Source organism: Phyllostomus discolor, chromosome 8 (assembly GCF_004126475.2).
Source record: "Phyllostomus discolor isolate MPI-MPIP mPhyDis1 chromosome 8, mPhyDis1.pri.v3, whole genome shotgun sequence".
NCBI lineage: Eukaryota > Metazoa > Chordata > Mammalia > Chiroptera > Phyllostomidae > Phyllostomus > Phyllostomus discolor.
In genome coordinates, this window is record NC_040910.2 from 58,673,872 (window position 1) to 58,693,502 (window position 19,631).

The window sequence follows — 19,631 nt, forward strand, 5'->3', positions numbered from 1 at the left end:
ACTCCCTTCTCCAATAGCCAATCAAGAAAATCATGCGAAACCACACATGCGCAGTAGCTTTGGAATCCAATTCCTTGTACCAGTGCAGGAAAAGCCCACCAGGGAGCTTCTGCCCTATAAGAATAGAATCCCCCCAGCCCACGGGGCCCTTCTCTGCTCAGAGTTGGCCCACTCCCATGTCCTATGGAGTGTACTATCACTTAATAAATCTTCCCTCTTTCTTTATGCTATAAACTTTGTGTGTTCGGTTCAATTCTTTGTCCTTGATCACTAAGAACCTGGTTACCTGCTCACACCTGTGACATAGTCACATAGGTCCATTACATTTTGGATCCCCAAGTCTACAATTAAAGTCATAGCCTTTGTCTATTTTTCCATTGTTGTTACTGCCTTGATTTGCCAAAGTTTCTGGTATTTTTTCGATGTTAATCTCTTCTTGGTTCTAGATAATTCATATACTGCCTCCAATCTGTGTTAAGTTTGTCAACTTTATCTTTTAGTGAATGTGTCACAGGTGGGCACAGGTAACCAGGTTCTTAATGATTGGGACAAAGAATTGAACCGAACACCCAAAGTTTATAGCAGAGAACATGGGAGCAGGCCAACTCCAAGCAGAGATTGACCTCATGGGCTGGAGGGACTCTACTCTTATAGGGCAGATCCTTCCTGGTTAGTTTTGGTGGGATTTTACTGAGTATGTACAAGTATGTAAAGTAATACTTCCTGAGTATTACTTTAAAGCTACCACCCCTTCTCCTGGGGTCTCCCTGTACTAGGTTCACCTTTCCCTTCACCAGAGAATTATAGCTCTCCATGTTAGAGATTGGTGAAAAAGAAAGGAGTTATTTATTCAAGTTATACAGTAATGACTTAATGTCATAAAAGTAATAACTTAATGTCTTCATCAAAATCCCAAAGTCCCTTAAAACACCCACAAGCACACACAGTCCTTCCTTCCCCTCCTTTACCCAGTCTGGGGTACTGTATCTCAGGAAAAGAAATAGAAGTCCGTGGCTCAGGCAGCTCCCAATTTTTCCCAGTAATCCATGCTCGGCTGGTAGGCCTTCCTCGGTTCCCAGCGTCATCAGCTGTGTTGCTGGGATCTCCAGCTAAAGCCTCGTGGTGGTTCTCTGCTAAAGCCAAGTGGTGATTCTTTTCATGGCTGGGGGGGGGGGTCCTCCTCACTCTGGCCAAAGCCACGTGGTTCTTCCTCACTGCCACAGCTGCATGGTCCTCTCCTTACATGGCTGCAGCCATGTGGCTCCCTCTCTTCAATGGCTGCAGGAGTCTTCACTCAGCCAAAACCGCATGGTTCTCTCTCCAGTGGCTGCCAAGTCTGGGTTAAATATCCTTCCAGCTTTACTGGGCTGCCATCCATGAGTCTGTGCAGGGGTGGCCCCATGTCGTGGAGCCAATCATCTCCAAGCTCTCACGCAGGTGCTGTAACTACGGGGAGTTGCCTCCCAGTCACATCTTGGGGGGAAGTTCCTTCTATCCCCCTGTCTCAGAGCATGGCCACAGCTATTTAACATATCTATGCAACCAGTTAAAGGTTATAGATATGCTAAACGACCAGGCCAGAGGTTAGCTGCAAAGCTGTTGCTATGCAAAACAGCTCTCAATGGTCCTGCTCCTTGTGCCCCTTCCCCCAACTCACACCTGTGGTGGAGGGTAAGGACATCCTATATATCTTTCTAATATTTCCTGGACACCTTGAGTTCTGGACCCCATTGTCACAGGTGGGCACAGGTAACCAGGTTCTTAGTGATCGGGACAAAGAATTGAACCGAACACCCAGAGTTCACAGAAGAGAACATGGGAGCAGGCCAACTCCAAGCAGAGATTGACCTCATGGGCTGGAGGGACTTTATTCTTTTTTTTTTTTTTTTAAGATTTTTATTTATTTATTTTTAGAGAGGGAATGGAAGGAGATAGAGAGAGAGAGAGAGAGAAACATCAATGTGCGGTTGCTGGGGGTTCTGGCCTGCAACCCAGGAATGTGCCCTGGCTGGGAATCGAACCCGGGACACTTTGGTTCCCAGCCCGCGCTCAATCCACTGAGCTACGCCAGCCAGGGCGGGACTTTATTCTTACAGGGTGGATCCTTCCTGGCTAGTTTTGGTGAGCTTTTACTGAGTATATACAAGTAATTGCATTACTTTAAAGCTACTGAGCATGTGGTTTCCCATGATCCTCCCCGATTGGCCACCAGGGAAGAGGGTCCCACAATGCTACCGAATTGATCCTCATTTCTCCTGGGATCCCCCTGTACCATGTTCACCTTTCCCTAAGCCAGAGAATTAGAGCTCTCCATGCTAGAGATTGGTGAAAAAGAAGAGTTATTTATTCAAGTTATACAGGCTAAAAGTAATGACTTAATGTCTTTGTTAAAATCCCAAAGTCCCTTGAAACACCTACAAACACACAGTCCTTCCTTCCCCCCTTTGCCCAGTCTGGGGTATCATATCTCAGGAAAAGAAATAGAAGTCCATGGCTTAGGCAGCTCTCGGTTTTCCCTAGTAATTTGTGCTCAGCTGGCAGGCCTTCCTTAGTTCCCAGCACCATTGGTTGTGTTGCCAGATCTCCAGCTAAAGCCACGTGGTGATTCTTCCCATGGCTGCAGGGTGCGGGGGGGCAGTGATCCCCCTTTCTGGGAGAGTGATGGCGGCAGCAGCAGCACCACCGAGAGGGCTAGCGTGGAGCTCATCGTGTCCTGGCCAGAGCAGTGACCTGGTGCTCTGGAGTCACTTACTGGTGGCCCCTTCTCGTGGCCGAGGCTGCAGAGCTGGCCGGGCTCGGAGTCAGGCGGTAGAGGAGCCGCAGGCGGCTGCATCGCGGACAGTGTCTGCACGGCTGCGGGAGTCCCCACTCTGCTAAAGCTGCATGGTTCTCTCCTCAGTGGCTGTGATCCTCCCTGCATTGCCACAGCTGCATGGTTCTCCCTTCAGTGGCCGCCAAGTCTGGGTTTTAAATCCCTGTGCCAATCTTCCCCTACAGCCCCATTTCCGACTCCTCCCACACTCGGCCTCACGTTCCAGAACTCATATCCTTCCAGCTTCACTGGGCTGCCATCATGAGTCTGGGCAGGCGTGGCCCCATGTCCTGGAACCAGTCTTCTCTGAGCTCCCACGAAGGCGCTGTAACTTGGGGGCCCTGCCCCCCAGTTACATCTTGGTGGGGAAGTTACTTCCATTACCCTGGCTCAGAGCTGGTCACAGCTATTTAACATATCTATGCAACCAGTTAAAGGTTATAGGTATGCTAAATGACCACACCAGAGGGTAGCTGCAAGGCTGTTGCTATGCAAAACAGCTCTCAATGGCCCTGCTCCATTTGTCCCTTCCCCTGGGGTGGAGGGTGAGGACATTCTATATATTTTTCTAATATTTCCTGGACACCTTGAGTTCTGAACTAAATTACAAATGCTTCTTTTGGGGACCCTCTGGCTGCACCCTCCTACAAATGGACATTCTTAATTCTGCTGTAATCTCCATTCAACATTTTGACTTACATTTAGTGCTTTCTAGTTTTGTTTAAGAAGTTGTTCTTCATCTCTAGGTAACAAGTTCTCTTACATTTTTATCTGTTACCTTCATGGTGTTTAATCCCATACTTTTGGAGGTGGAAAGTCTTTTAAACTTCCACATCAATGGACTTGATATGTATTCATTGGTTTGACCTCTCCATTTCCTTACACAAATTTTGGGCTCTTATATGATCTAGAAGTTTACTTGCTTCATATTGGCTTTTAAATACCATGTAGTTCATAAATCTCTTACTTAATTTTTTGTTATATCCACAGTTATTTCTCCTTTAGTATGTAATCTTTACAATTTAAGAAAGTTTCATTCTATAGCTCAGTTGCTGACATTTTCTTGTTTGTTAATAATCACAGTGAATGCTGCAACTTATAAAAGACTTTTTTTCTGAATGAATATGGTCATAGGTCATGAAAGTTGTGGGAGGCCACTCTGCATGGCAGGGGCCCAGCTCCCACGGGGAGATGTACAGGACCCATGCCCAAGGATAGATTTTCCTTTGGGGAATCAGGCCTGCAATGTATTTAGGCCGTTATGAGTCTTGTTTTTTGGTAAAACTCCCTCACCCTGAATTGAGGGCATTTACTGCAAAGCAACTTCCTAAAAACCATGCTAAACCTTCCAAGGATGAGTGTAACTGGTTGAACTACTTTTGCCTTTTCATTTGCAAATATCCCTCTTCTGTGATGTGATTACCAGCATCCTCTCCTTTGTTTTCTATAAAGGTAACCACCTAAAGTAAGCCTGTCCATAGTTAATGAGGACCTTCTTGTAATGTGCCCAGTAAGACAATAAAAGCTCATTGGAGCAAGGGCCAAGGCTTCTGCTGCCCTTGGGAGAAAAGTCATGCAGTTCCTTTTCCTCCACCAGATTTGGTAATCCATGTGAATATCTCATTTTCATCCATAATGACGTGGACCCCACAAGCCGGGGTCCGCATCAAAAGTTTGATCTATAATGTATTTCTCTTACTCTATTTAAAAGAAACTTTTAAATAGGTTGGCCAGAGAGGTCTAGGTACCTTAGCAATTTTTTCAAAGATCCAGGTTTCCATTTTGTTTGCCTTCTTTTTTCTTTACTTAATCGATTCCTGCTCTTATATTTATTTTTCTTCATGTTTACCTAGGTTTACTCTGTTAGTTCATTAATGTATTGAGTTGAATGGTGTGTAAAAAATCACCAATTGGGTGCCTTAAAATAACAGACATTTATTCCCTTTTGGCTCTGGAGATGTGAAGTCTGAAATCAAGGTGTCTGCAGGGCTCTGGTCCCTCTCAAGTCACCAGAGGAGGGTCCTTCTTGCCTTCTTCAGCTGTGGGATTTTGACAGTGGTCCCTGGTGGTCCTCACCTTGTGGACACATGCCTTGCCTATGCCTCCATCTCCATGTGGCCTCTCCCTGTGTTTGCATCCAAAATTCCCTCTTTTTATAAGGACACCAGTTATTGGATTAGGGACCACCCTTGTCTTTATTACGTCTTCAAAAACGCTCTTCCAAATAATGTCATATCGACATATTCCTGGGAGCGGGACTTCAAAGCTTAAATTTATCTTTGTTCTGAATGCAATTCAACCCATAGGAAATGGTTACTGCCTCCCTTTTTTAATCCCAACATGTGAATTGAAAGAAACATTTTCTTTTAAGTATGATTTATTTGGGTTCCACACATGTTCAACAGGTACTAATTTCAATATAACTCACTTCTATGTATTTCTGGTATTTTTTTATTTTCTATCATATTTATATCTTAACATCAAACAAAGTAGAATTTAGGGTAGGAATGGTCATAAGAAAGAGGAGGATATTATATCCTGGTAGAATGAACACTAGGTTGAGTCAACATGAACATCTTTGGCATACATGCACTTTATAGCACCTTAAAATAAACCAGCTGATTGCAGCACACGTGGAAACAGGTAGATCAGCATTGTTGCAGATTTCAACACCTGTCGCACAAATATTGAGGAATCAAGGACAAATAAGCAGACATTGAAGAACTGAGTAACACAATGAATAATCTCAAGACTTTGGAACTACAACCAGCAAACAGAGAACACATGGAAAACATTTACAAGAATCCATTCAGTCCATGCATTCAGTCCTAGAGCAGGACTTGTTGAATTAGTCAATATAACCATTACATTCTTCATAGGTAGTAGTAAAGTTACAAATTACTTACTAAATTTAGCTATAGATTCTATGTATTTTAAAAGAAAATGATACACAACTGTGGTGGGGGTGCTCCACTTGTAGAGTGCGCCCCATCAGCCATGGATGAATAAGTCTACCAAGACATGATCTGCCTGGGGAGGAAAGGAGGTTGATCTCTCAAAGGAGAAGGGCCAGGGGCCTTTTCCTTAATGGGCTTTTATTGCACTCAGTTTGCACAGGAATACAGTTAAAGCTCATCAGTCATTGTCAGGCAGTAAGGATCAAACAATGGATAACATACAAAGAACTATGAGAGCTTATTCTTAGTCAGGGTCAGTTAGCTAAAGGGCTATAAAACTTTGGGAAACAAACTCATTTCATGCTTAGACCCTTATCAGAAAACTGAGGGCATTCTTAACAAAACAGTTTTCAGAGGATTTTATGCATTCTTTCTTAGACCTGATTGCCCTGGGGAACTGCCTCTTCCTGCCCAGGGTGGCACCACCCTCTGGCTTGTTTCAGGCTTAAGTCAGGCAGGGGAGGTAAGGCAGCCAAGAGATTCGGAGACTTTTCACAGTCAGAATGAGGACTCAAGCTATGTCAAAGCAGAGGGGTGAGGGTCCATCACTTCCTTTTTCTATAGCCCCCCAAGTCCTTCCCTGAAGGCTCCTTTGTGACCATGCCTGTCTTAGGTCGTCCCTCCCTTGAGGACTCTTACTAGTCATTGGCTAACCAGTCATCCACCCAGGGCCAAACTGGGTGAAGTAAAAGAGGACACAGGCAGTGCCCCTACCAGGAAGATAAGCTTTGTCTCCTTAGTGGCTTATGGTCCCAAGGTCTCTTACTCAGCCTTAGCCATGGGGGGTTACAGCTTCTGAAACCAGGCAGGGTGGTTCCCAACATACAACAAAATAGTATAATATTTGGGTTAAAATAAATCGTATGAGGAATTAAAAATATTGAGAATGTAATTAAAAGTATACAACCTACAAAATATATGTGATTGAGCTTATCTGTACTTAAAAGTTCATGTAGCTTTAAATACATGTATTAGGAATGAATACAGGTTTAAAAACAAATTTTCAAGTGTATTATTCTGAAAACATAGAAAATTCTGGAAAATTATTTCCACCACTAATAATATAATTGCAATTTTTATTTTCTACCCAACTTTTTCTTTTAATACTTTCAATTTGTTGGTATAGTCACCAATATTCCTATCCTGATTTTTTCCCTTTTCAGCCCCATAGTGAGACAACAATTTTTCATGAAGCAGAAAAATGTGTATGAAAATAAAGAGCTTTTATTTAAGGCAGGCTTGCAGTTTGTGGGGGTATCATGCTGAGAGTGTGTCTTTCAGATTTCTTTTGGGTAAGACACAGGCTGAACTGAACCATCCTGAAACACATCTCAGCTTTAATACTCTGTGACCCCATTTTTATCTTTGTTTGCACATGGGAAATTTGCAGGAATGCTAATTTGATTCTGACACCAATTCTGAAGTGTCTGTTTTTTTTCCCCTCAACACCAAGCAATTAACTCAATTCTGATCTGGAGATACCACCTGGAGATAGTGTAACCAAGTAGACGGGGGCCCATTCATGTGGCACTTTGGTGAACAACCCAACAATTAATGGTGGAAGGAACAGGCTTTTATTTACAATATCCCAACCTTGGGGGTGCTGAAAGCACTGATGCTTGGAGCCCTCTTCTTCCCTGAGACCTAGTACTTCCCTTGCTCCCCAAAAGGCTATAAGCCAAAAGCCCCCAAACCAGAAGTTCCCCATTTCCTTGTCTGAATTTAAGCTGGCTGTGTGAATAGTTCTCATTCCCTTTGCAAAGGTATCAAATTTGCCATCCTCACAGAGCAACTCTCTCCTTCAGGATCTGTGATATGTCGTCCTCAGCCTCCATGTACTAGTTCAAGAATACATGTGCTGCATTACTGCATCATGGTGAAGCCCAGGAAAGGCACAATTCCTGAGAGAAGGGCCTTTCCATAGGTCCTGAGTCCCCAGAGTCAGTGTCTTGCAAGGCAAAACTCTTACTGGCTTTGGAGTCAGAGCAGGAATGATCAGAGCAGCCTCATGTCTCCTTCCTCACTACACCAGGCTGCATGGTAGGAACCTGACTACAAACTACATAGCTACTTGCTTACTTCTCCCTTCACATGGGTGCTACATCATCGCTCTCCTTCCTCATGGCTCCCCACTCACTATGCCCTTCCCAAACCTCATACCATCTCCTATCTCACTACTGTCAACATAGCTCTTCTCATGGCTGCCTGCCCTTAGCCACCCTTAGTTTAAATCCTGACTTCATCTCTGTGACCTCACCTCTGACTTCTCCCACAATGAGATGCTTTTGCCAGCTTCCCTGTATTGTTCTACCTTCCCTTGGCCGCCACCTTTAGTCAGGGCAAGGGTGACTCAGTGATCCAGGGGCTTTCAACTCCCTTGGCTACATCATGAGTCAGGTTATGCCATTAAGGTCACACACACACACACCTTTTGCTCCTATGTGGTAGCACAGCTGTTATCTTGCCTTTGTTATGAAAAGTATTTTAAGCTGTATTGCCTTTCCCCCCCATACCCCAGCAAAGGGCTATGGGGGTCTTGGGGACCTCTTGCCCTGCACCCCGTTTCAGTAGTAAAGGGCTCAGGCACACACGACTGTTCCTACTTCAGACACCAATGGCAAATCGAGTTTGTCCTCCCGATGTTTCTGTCCAACTAGCTGTAAACCAGAGGTTCCCACGACCACCTCTACAGGTTTAACTAATTAGCCAGAGTGGCTCACAGAACTCATAAAAGATATCACTAGATTTCCAATTTATTATAAGAACATAACTCAGGAACAGCCAGATGGAAGAGATTCACAAGGCCAGGCATGGGAAAAGAACAAGGGGCTTCCCTGCTCTCTGAGCCCACCACTCTTCTGGCACCTCCACGTGTGCACTGACCCAGAAGCTCTCCAAACTGTGGCCTTTTGGGTTTTCACAGATGTTTCATTATACAGGCATGATTGATTAAATCACCTGCCATTGGTGATAGATTTAACCTCCAGCCCTTCTCCCCTCCTTTTAGGAAAGTGGATGGGATTGAAATTTCCAACCCTCTAATCACTGGTTGGTTCCCCTGATGACCAGCCCCATCCTTAGGGGATTTACAGAGTTACCTCATTCACATAACAAAAGATACGTTTATGGCTCTTATCACAGAAAATTCCAAGGGTTTTAAGAGCTATATTTGAAACAAAGACCAAATATATTTTTATATTATAAATCACAATATCATCACAATATCACAACCACAATGATTTCAAGTTGACCTCTTAGTAGTGATACCAAATTTCAGTATGAGTCTATCTATCTGTGCACACAGGCCAAAAGAAATGCATGAGCAAGGGTTTGCAGTGTATAAAGGAAAAAGTTTAACATTAAATTGGCCAATCCAGAGACAGGGAGCTAGTGCTCTAAAAGACCTGACTCCATGATTGTGTGTGGGTTACAGATTATATAGGGCAAAATCACAAGACACCACTAGTTTAGGTCATGTTGGGAGCTGATTGGTTGGAGGTAAAGTAAGGATAATAAATCATTTCTTCAGGTCTTAAGGACAGCTCTAAAGTCAGCTCTGACGTCTCTGTACAGTATTTCAAAGAAAGCTAGCATTACCAGATTAAAGGGGTCCATTTTCCTGCATGCATCAAAGGCCAATAAGACGTGAACAGGAGTTTGCAGCCAAGAAAGGAAGGATTTATTATAAGGAGATGGTGCCATGCTCAGAGTCACAGGTGAGCTAATTAATGTTCAAAGACCTGGCTCTTGATGGTTTCCAGGGGATGGATTATATAGGGAAAAAAGTATTCATCATGATGACTAAAGGAGTCAGGGTTACGATCTACACTAATTGGTTGGTGCTAGAGTAATTGGTTTATAATTGATCATTGCATCTGGTCCTGATGTCAGCCATGGAGTTGTTCTGAGTTTGCAAGGATTTGTTTCGTGGGATCATTCTGCTTTTTTGGGTCTGGAGCAAAAACACAACTGAGGCCAAAACATTATCTTTACCTTGATTGAAAACTTTTTCTCTGTAATCAATGGACTCAGGACCTTGCTCCTAAGAGTACTGGATGCTGACCAGCATCTCAGTGTACTGAGGACAAGGGAGAAGGAGGTTGGTGATTCAGGGTACTGGGTGAGGCCAGTTTGAGGTGGGGAGCTAGAGATTGAATCAATCACCAATGGTCAATGATTTAATCAATCATGGCTATGTAATGATGCTTCCATAAAATCCCCAAAAGACAGGGTTTGGAGAGCTTCTGGATGGTGAAAGCATGGAGGTTCTGGGAGAGTAGTATACCCACAGGGAGAGGGCATGGAAACTTCCCACACCTTCAAACATAGTTGGCCCTGTGCATCTCTTTCACTCAGCTCTTCCTGAGTCATATCCTTTATATTAAGCTGGTGTTCTGGTAAGTAAATTGATTTATTGAGTTTTACCAGCTGCTTTGGAGACTTAATTGAACCCAAGGGGAGATTCATAGAAAACCCCACTCTATAGCTGGATGGTCAAAAGAACAGGTGACATGTGAAGGGGTGGGGCAGTCTTATAGGACTGTGGGGCCTGATGCCATCTCTGGGTAGGTAATGTCAAAACTGAGTTAAATTGTAAGTCACCCAGCTGGTGTTGGAAAGTTGCTTGGTGTGCAGAAAACCCACACACTGGAATCAGGAGCAGAATCAGGGACAGCTATGTAACAATGCCTACTGTTTTTCATTTCCCAGCTCTCCTGTGCATGTTTTCAAATTGATGGTGATTGTGATGACTGAACCACTCCCCTATTATTGGAACTTTAACATTTTTGGTTTTTACATACTGATATAACAAGCATTTTCCCAAAGCAAACCATGAAAGTCTTTATTTCCATTTTGGGTTATTTTTATAGTGCATTTTGAGAAAAGCAGTTTCAAAGATTATGAAAATCTGAAGGTTCTTAATACAAAATTGCTACATTGCCTCCCAGAAGCAATATTAATACAGGAGAGGGGCATGAGCACTATATAAATTAATTGAAGTCAAACAAAGTTAAGTCAGGAGATTGCTACCTGCTTCCTGAAATGGAGCGCAGTTGACTGGAGATGCAAGCAGACCATGAGGAGCCTCTAGAACAAAAGAAATTCCTGCAAAGATTGATTAATAGCTACTCATCCATACTTTATTGTTCACCTATATTATAAAAGGAAAACACAATGTCACAAAATATACCTTGTGAAGGTTAAAGTTAATGCCAACAAATGTTCCACTCTCTATTTTTCTATACCAGCAATTTTCCATACAAATTACAAACAGATATAAGCTCAACCTCTAGAGATGGTTGGGGTCTTTCTTCCTACTCTTGTGAAGAGAGTCTTACTCTGTGGAGTGGCTTTTCTTGCTTACCCTCTCTACCCAATAAACTTACTTCCAATTTAACTCTAATTTGGTTTGTTTTTGGATTGGTTCATGTGAGAAGCCAAGGACCCTGTTGGCTCTGGGCTTAGTGCCCACTAGGGATTGGCTTCTGCAGCATCATTATCTATAAAGTCAGGTTTTATTTTATTTTTTTGGCAATTGGGAGGGGAATCTTGGTAATTTAATAGTGAAAAAAAAAAGAACCTCAGTATATGTTCCTATTTCTTAATAAAAATAACTGGTCAGAGAGTGTGTGTGTTTTATGTGTATTTATAATTTTTTTTGTGAATTAATAAATCTCACAGGGGTCATTTTCTACTGTACTATTTTGTATCAAACTGATGTACTCTTTGTATATTTGTGGCTGATACTCCCTAGTTTTGTCTATTTGTCTTTAATTATTGTGCTTGACTTTTTTCCCACTCACAGGGATATCATGGACTTTGTTCAATTGCTTTTTTCTTTAAAAAAAAAAAAAGAAAACTTTTCTCTTCATTACGTTCCTATTTTGCCCTACAAATCGGGTAGCTGGCCTTGAAGGACTTTCCTCCTTCTAACAGTTCCTCCACACAACCTCGGTTTACCAGTCGCATTTCCAACTATAACTTGGTGCATTTTTAAGTCTGTAACAGATTTTTCAAAACCTACAAAGCTGAAAAGCAACACCTCGGAGATTTTGCACTTGTATGGGATAGTAAATTCATGTTTTTAAAATTAAAATAACGTAATAGTAATTTTTTTAACTGCGTGCTTGATTGTGTTCAGGGTAAAAAGATTGCTTGTCCCCAAAACTTTTTTGTTTTTCCTAAAGAAATCAATAGATTTCTCTTCGCAGGGGGCTGCGGGAACAGTCCTCGAGGAGGCCCCGCGGGGCGGGGCGTGCAAAACTGTCTCCTACTGGGGGAACTCGAAGGCAGTCTCTCCGCCTCTCCCCACCTGGCTGGGTCTTTGCCACCCAGGTCCTATCAGCTTACAAGACTTTTAAATGCACTCCAAATAATAAAAGTTGCTTTCTCTCTCTCCCACACGTAATTTACGAGGGAAGTGACAACTGCTGTAAGATTTCCTGGTGCGATGACGTGGAGGGCCCACCGGCCAGAGAATGAAGCGCCCCGTTGACAAGACCCACGGGTGATATACGCCGCTGCCAGGACCGTACGTGCAGCGCCCGTAGTCTCCGCCCCGCGCGTCTTGGTCGCCATCCTTGGCCCATCTAGCGCAGCGTCTTGGCTTTCCATCCTCGACCGTGTACTGGTCTGCACTTGCCGGCCTCTTCGCCCGCGCCCTCCTCCAGGGCCCCGCCGCCGCCCTGGCGCTTCTTGCAGGCCCCGCCGAGGCCGCCTGCGCCCTGTGCCAGCGGGTGCCCCGTGAGCCGGTGCGCGCCGACTGCGGCCACCGCTTCTGCCGGGCGTGCGTGGTGCGCTTCTGGGCGGAGGAGGATGGGCCCTTCCCCTGCCCTGAGTGTGCTGATGACTGCTGGCAGCGCGCTGTGGAGCCCGGCCGCCCGCCGCTCAGCCGCCGCCTGCTGGCGCTCGAGGAGGCGGCCGCAGCACCTGCGCGCGATGGCCCGGCCTCGGAGGCTGCGCTGCAGCTGCTGTGTCGCGCTGATGGGGGTCCGCTGTGCGCCGCCTGCCGGATGGCAGCAGGGCCCGAGCCGCCCGAGTGGGAGCCCCGCTGGAGGAAAGCACTGCGCGGCAAGGTGCGCGCGGGCGGTGCCCTGTGCGCCGCCATCCCCTTCCCGACCCGCGCCAGACGGTGCATTGAGTCTCACCATCCTCCTGGGGACGACTCCCTGTCAACCCTTCCCCTCCTCCAGCTGATGCCCTCTTCCCAAATACCCCGACCCCCATCCCCTCAGGCCCATCCTTTCCCCTTTGGACTGCCCTTCTCTTTTAGCCAGCTGCCAACGGCGTCCTGCTGCAAGTTCCGCTCCTGTGCCTAGTTCCCGGGGCCCTACCGCTCCTCCTTCGGGCATGACGTCACCTTGTGGCAGCCTCCTCCCAGGGGTGAACCCACCTCTGAGGTTGTCTAGCGGTTAAGGCTCCTCTGTATTCCAGTCCCCCCCCCCCCCCCCCCCCCCCTTCTCAATCCCTTCAGCCCTCTTTGGGTTTCCATTCTTCTGTTTTGGTACCTTATCTGCATTGTATGTGGTACCTGACCTTGGGTGGGAACCGCTAACTGGCGACCTAGGAACCCACCTTTGTGGGTAGTGGGCGCTCAGCACCATTTATCAGAGTAGACTAGCTAGGCTCTCCTTCTGAGGACTCTTCCTGCTTGGTGGGGAGGGGAGGAGGGTCCTTCCACCTACGTGGTCAGTGCACAGCCAGTGCCAGTGTCTTGCAAGAAGACACTGGGTGTGGCCATGCCCACCCTAAAGGGGCCACCATGTTCATCAGGGATTCCCAGAATGACCCTGCCAGGGCCATTCCTCCTGAAAAGGATATGGTGACTATTGGCAGATACCACCCTCCATTCCTGTGTTTGTGACAGTAACAGCAGGTAGCTGAGGGGACACTCATGTCCAGTTATCTAGTTAGATTCTTGGCATGGGGTTTTCTGTGAGGCTTCTTCAGGGAGAAAGCTTAGTGGGGTCACTAAGAACCCTCTGGCATCTGCAGCCTGTTTGCATGAGGCTGGCAGGATAGGACTGACCATGCAGTGGGGCATTCTGGACAGTCACACCTTTAGTGAACTCGGGAGCTACAGTGTACCCTGGACTGGGCTAAGGGAGGGGTGTCCTAGACCTTCAGGTGTGGCCACCCACTTGGTAACCAGCATCTTTTCGCAGGAGAGCAAGGGGTCTGTGGAGGTCATGAGAAAAGATCTGAATGATGCTCGGGACCTGCATGGCCAGGCTGAGTCTGCTGCTGCTGTGTGGAAGGCAAGTGGGAGTGGCCCTGGGGTGCGCATGAATGAGGGAGCATGGGTATGTACTCTGATCCTATCTGGCAGGGCCTTGGGATGCAGCTGAGCCCTGTGTAGCAGACCTTTTCTCCTTGAAGTGGTCAGCATGGGGCTAGGGTCCTGGGTGAAGCCTGAGGACACAGGTGTCCTTTTCTGCTTTCTCTGCAGGGACATGTGATGGACCGCAGAAAGAAGGCGCTGACTGACTACAAGAAGCTCCGGGCTTTCTTTGTGGAGGAGGAGGAGCGCTTCCTGCAGGAGGCAGAAAAAGAGGAGGGGTCCCCTGAGGATGAGGATGCTGACCCTGCAGAGAGGTTCAGGTCCCTCCTGCAGGCCCTGTCAGAGCTCGAGCGGAGGCACCGCAACCTGGGCCTCAGCATGCTGCTTCAGGTGGGCCCCGCCCCATCCTGAGGGCCCTGAGCAACCAAGAGAAGGCTTCCATTTGGGGTTGAATTTCAGGGATCAGTGATCCAGGAGACTCCCTAGCCTCTATGGCATTGGTGATGTTTTGTAAGGCAGGGTTGCACCCCAATGTTGAAGCACTGGGCCCCTGTGCTACCCTAGTGCTCTGTAGGCAGGAGCTGGCTGAGGGGTCCAGGAGCACAGGGACCACCCAGGAGGCTAGTGGCTATCTGACCGTCGTTCTTCATGTCCTCACACCCTATGTCAGAGGCCTTGCCTAGCCCTTGAGGCTCCGGGTTCTTTGCATTCCCTCTGATCCTTAGCCAGCAGCCTCCATCCTTCTCTTTTCTGGACTAGGTGTGATTTCACTCCTGGAATGCTGGTTAATCAACTCTGGTGGGTGGTGGTTTTGGGTGATGATTGGGGGGGAGTTGGCTTCAGCCTTGGGAAGGTATCTGTGGCTGGTGGAACTGGGGCGTAGTTGTCTGGGTTTCAGGACGGCTGTTCCCTCCTCTACCTCCCTCTCTTTCTTTCCTTGTCTCTTTCTCCCTGCAGTGATGCCAGGCAGAGGAAGCTGGCTCAACCCTGGCCCAGCCCCCAGCAGCTCCTCCATCCGCCTCCTTCAGGACCCCGGAGGGTCTTCACCTGAGTATAGACTGGGTTTTGTACCGTAGGTGCCATCTTGGGCTGTCCCCTTAGCAGTGTCCATGTTTTTTTCTTCGGATGTTCTTGTTTCTGGGCTATAAAAGCCAGTTTCACTGTGGAGACCTGAAGTCGTGGGGGGCATCCGTAACCCAAGTGTGTCCTGTTCTCTCTCTTCATAAAGCTTATTGTTGCTGCTCCTGAGTCTCTTCAGATCTTCCTGGGGTCTCTGTGGCTGCTGTTGTCATCACGGCTACCAGGTGGCTGGGTTGTCCATACCTGGAACTCACTGCTTTTAAATGCTGCCCATGATGAGCCTGTTCCCACTAGGCTCAAAGACTCCCACCCAAGCATTGGGCACAGGAGTTAAGATTAAATTTGGGGTGATCATCCAAGGAAAGGGAGGTTCAGGGTGCGCAGATGGGGAGGGTGGGCAGATAGGTCAACCTGTCACTCCTCTTTAAGTTCCCCCATAAACTACCCATAGCTTGATTTCTGTGTGTAGGAATGGCTGCCGGGTTCTTATGGGTCTGAGAGGTCAGCCTCCTATGCACCTCACCTCGCAGCTCTGTCCCCTTTGCCTTCCAGAGTGTCTGCTGGGCATGCTCACTTCTCTGTCATTGTCCCTCAGGAGCAGGGTGGATGTGCTGTCAGTCTCGCTGTGCTCCTGGCTTCCCCTGCTGAGTAGTTGCTCCTATAGATGAATTTAGCAAAATCCATGACTTAGTGGCAGTGTCATTGCATCAGTGAGTTCAAGGGACAGAAATACCACACAGTGACTGGATAAGGGATCCCAGTACATTGACACAGACAGACTTTAGGATGGTTTGGACTATGATTCCTGAAATAGCGGCTTTATGATTGAATGGGTCATTTTTGGACAAGGCTTCTCAAAGTTGGATGCCATCAGCTCAAGTTTTTGTGAGTTTGGGGGCTAGTGGCCTGGAACCCAGATCAGGGTTTGCTCGTATTCCTCCTCCCCTTGTCTCTTCCAGTGCCCCAGTGCCCCATGATTGGGACTGGAGGAGCTTCTACAGCTGGTTTTCTCTGATGGGCCCCCACTTCCCACCTCTGCTAAGGGAGTTGGCCCAGGCTGCTGCAGACTGAGCTCCAGATGCCCACTTGGAGGCCTACCCATTCTTCCCCCCTCTGGAGACTCAGATGTAGCCCAGAAGTATGGTGTCCAGTGGTGTGGAGGGCTGGGGAGAGACACGAGGTCCACTGGCATGAACTCTTTTTTTAAAAAAAAACTTTTCTAATACTCTCCTGAGTATTTTTAAAATTTATTTTAGAGAGAGAGGAAGGGAGGGAGAGAGAAATGTTGATGTGAGAAACATGGATCTGTTGCCTTCTCATATGCACCCCAACTAGGGATTGAACCTGCAACCTTTTGGTCTATGGGATGACGCTCCAATCAGCTGAGCCACACCTGCCAGGGCTTGCTTGCTTTCTGACAGTGGTGGACCCCTTTGCTGTTCTCACATGCTATCTATGTAAGGATGGTAGGCAGAGATGGGGAAAGCTGCCTGGCTGTATATCAGAAAGAGACTTGGTCGTCATCTCATCAAGCCAAATGACTGTGGCCAAATAACCCTAACAAATAATCCTGACCCCTCAGAGCAGGGGTCCATACTAGGGGTGCCCTCTGGCCTCTTCCAGACTCTGGGGGACCCAGGAGGGAGCTGCCTGGCTTGTGTCCAGTAGAGAGCCCTGGCTTGGGCTCCAGCAAGGCCTGGCTGTCCCTTATAGCTCCTCTGAGTATGTAGGTAGTGAGAGCTCTGTGACAGCCTTTTCATTTAGGGGTTCATATATTCAGTACTGACATACAGTCTCTTCCACTTGTCATTATAAGAGCATGATGGGAAAGTTGTCTATAGTTAGGAACTGGGGCCTATTTTCATTTCAGATCATAGTCCAAGGGGAGCAGAGGCAAATGCTGAGTGTCATTTTACATGTAGTGGGAGTTAGGGGGAAGCAGTGCTCAAGACCGGCCTTGCTTTGCCCACCATGTGCAAGCTCCAGGGTTCCCCAGAACCCCCTTGGGGCTTGAGAATGAACTACAAACACTTCCAGGCCTCTGCTCATGGTGATGGTATGTCGTGGGGAGAACAAATAGGCTAATGGGCTGCCAGCTGATCCTAGAGGCAGGGGTGCCGCCTGCAGGGGAGGTGGGGCAGGCTGCTGTGCAAACCTGTGGACAGATGACCGTTCTCTGGTCATTGCTAGGGTGTCTCCCCCAGCTCTGCTATGCCCTTGGATCACAGAATATGAGATATACCCACAGCGGTTTTATGGAAATGCTGCCATTGCTTTATTGCCACCAGTGGAAAAGCTAGTGTGTGGAATGGTTTCCACAGGTGAGGTGATTGGGCTTACAGAAAATGCCTTTTCAAGGATCCCATGGCCAGAGTAGCAGGTGGATGGAGCAATAGAAGATACTTGCAGTGGTTTCTTTTACACTGAGACTATACAGGGAACTCTTGCAGAAGAGCCCAAAGCAGCTACAGTGAAAGAACACAGGCTAGAAAGGATAGGCAGGTGAGAAGAGGAGCCAGGAGCCCAGGGAGAAAGGGTCAAAACATGTTAAACTAGGGTAATCACATGCCTGCCCCTGGACTTGTACTGCTGCCAGATGTCATCTGATTCAGGTCATAATGATCCTGGACCTAGGGACCCTACTGTCCTACTCTTCTGATCATAGCCCTCGCCAGGCCCCAAGGGAATTCACATGGTGTAGGTGGTTGATGGGGAATCAGGCAGAGTGGTGTAGCTGTTTCTCCCTGGGGAAGGTGGTCGGTCGGATGGGGGATGGAGGCCATGGAGAACATCCAACCCAGGAAACAGAACACAGCCATTTGGTGGGGCTGGGGGCACCGTGCTGAGATAAAAGCAAGAAAGTGAAACATAAAACACTATGTGAACTTAAAATGCACACACACAGGACCGTTTGTTGTTGTAAGAACACTTAAAACTGACAAATGGAACCATTAGGGTAGTTGCCTATGCAGTGGAGAAGGTTTAAATTGATGTAACTGAAACACAAGTTTAGCCGTCTGCTGCACAAAAGCCAAACTCAGGTGCTGGTGTGAAGGGAAAGGTTTATTCAGGTGTGGTGACCTGGGAGAAAGATGGATCCCCTTTTAGAAGGCCATGTCATCTTCCTGCTCAAGCCCACAGTTCTTACAGGAATAGGGAGGGGAGGGCTTTCCCCCACCCAATCCAATGATCTTTCTAGCTTTTGGCTCACTCTGGGTATTATACATTCATCTTTCTAGCCTTTGGTGCGCTCAGTGTAAGAACCTCACCCTGTAACATCTTGGCCAGTGGGAGAGACACCACCCTGGTGCCCTGACTGCCAACAGTAACAATTCCCCCCTTCAAAACTAGAAACATGTAATCTTACAAGGTAAATGGATGGAGGTCTCAGCTTCTATAGTTTCTTCCCACTGTCAAGAGGCATAGTGCTCTTTTTTTTTTTAAACAATGCCTGGGTGCAGAGATTCCTGCTATCTGCTAAAAGAAAAAGTGGGTTACGAATGGAGACAAGCCTTGATGTGATGGAGAAGGGTCGCTGTCTTTGGAAGGTGGCATACGTGGTGTCTAGAGGATGGCCCTGCTGAACAAGTGAAGTTGGTAGAGTACATATTTCAAGGGACAGTGTTGCAGATGGGCTTCCAAAGTGAGACCTTTGGGAGGCACTGTCCCGTTCTGAAAGAGAAATTTTAAATCTCAGGAGTGCAGGTCCAGCCTTCCATTGCAGTATCAATAGCAGCAGCAAGATCCCAGTCCTCAGGTGGTGCCCACTTTATCTGTGCGTGGTGGATCAAAGGGCTGATTCCCATGAGCTTTAGGGAAGAGTGTGTTGTCAGCAGGACATCATAGAAACTGGTCTGTTGCTTGGCTAACTGCTGTTCAAGACCTTATATTGGCAGTTTTCCAGGTCTTTCATAAGGGTTTGTCTGACAGACCGGGAATGAGCAAACTTGTACAAAGCTGTTAGTGTTTGCCCTAAATGTTGTACATATTCTTTGATTTTTAATTTACATTCTACATCTAAAGGAGATGTTCCTAAAAGAGAAACTTGGAAGGGTGTCCCATGAACTATTTCAAAACGGCTTCATTGAAGCCTACATTGGAGTACCACCCCAATCTGGAGCAAGGCAGTAGGGAGGGCCTGGTCCCATTTCAAATGTGTTCCCTGCCATATTTTCCCCAGGGTCTTTATTTTATCAATCTCCCCTGTAGATTGGGGTCTCCAAGATGCATATAGTTTCCATTGAATGTGTAGTGCCTGTCCTACCCTCTGGGAGATTTCTGAAGTGAATGTCAGGCCCTTGTCGCTTTGAATGCTGTAAGGAAATCCAAACCTAGGGATTATTTCTTCGGGTAGAAGTTTTGCTATCTCAGTTGCCTTCTTGGTTATAGTGGGGTTATACCTCTACCATCCAGACAAGGTGTCTCTGAAAACTAATAAAAATTTAAAGTTCTTACGATGTTAGGCATCTGTGTAAAGCCAACTTGCCAGTCCTCAAATGGG

At 46.9% G+C, this 19,631-nt stretch overlaps 1 protein-coding gene across 1 annotated transcript; it reads left to right on the plus strand.

Annotated features, from left to right (window-relative positions):
• The first annotated feature begins 2,661 nt into the window (after positions 1-2,661).
• Positions 2,662-15,307, plus strand: RNF187 (ring finger protein 187). The gene is made up of 5 exons (XM_036034502.1): positions 2,662-2,808; positions 12,321-12,845; positions 13,935-14,027; positions 14,219-14,440; positions 15,008-15,307. Exons 1-5 carry the CDS (start codon positions 2,662-2,664, stop codon positions 15,008-15,010), a joined length of 990 nt encoding a protein of 329 aa, XP_035890395.1. The 3' UTR covers positions 15,011-15,307.
• The last annotated feature ends 4,324 nt before the right edge of the window (positions 15,308-19,631 follow it).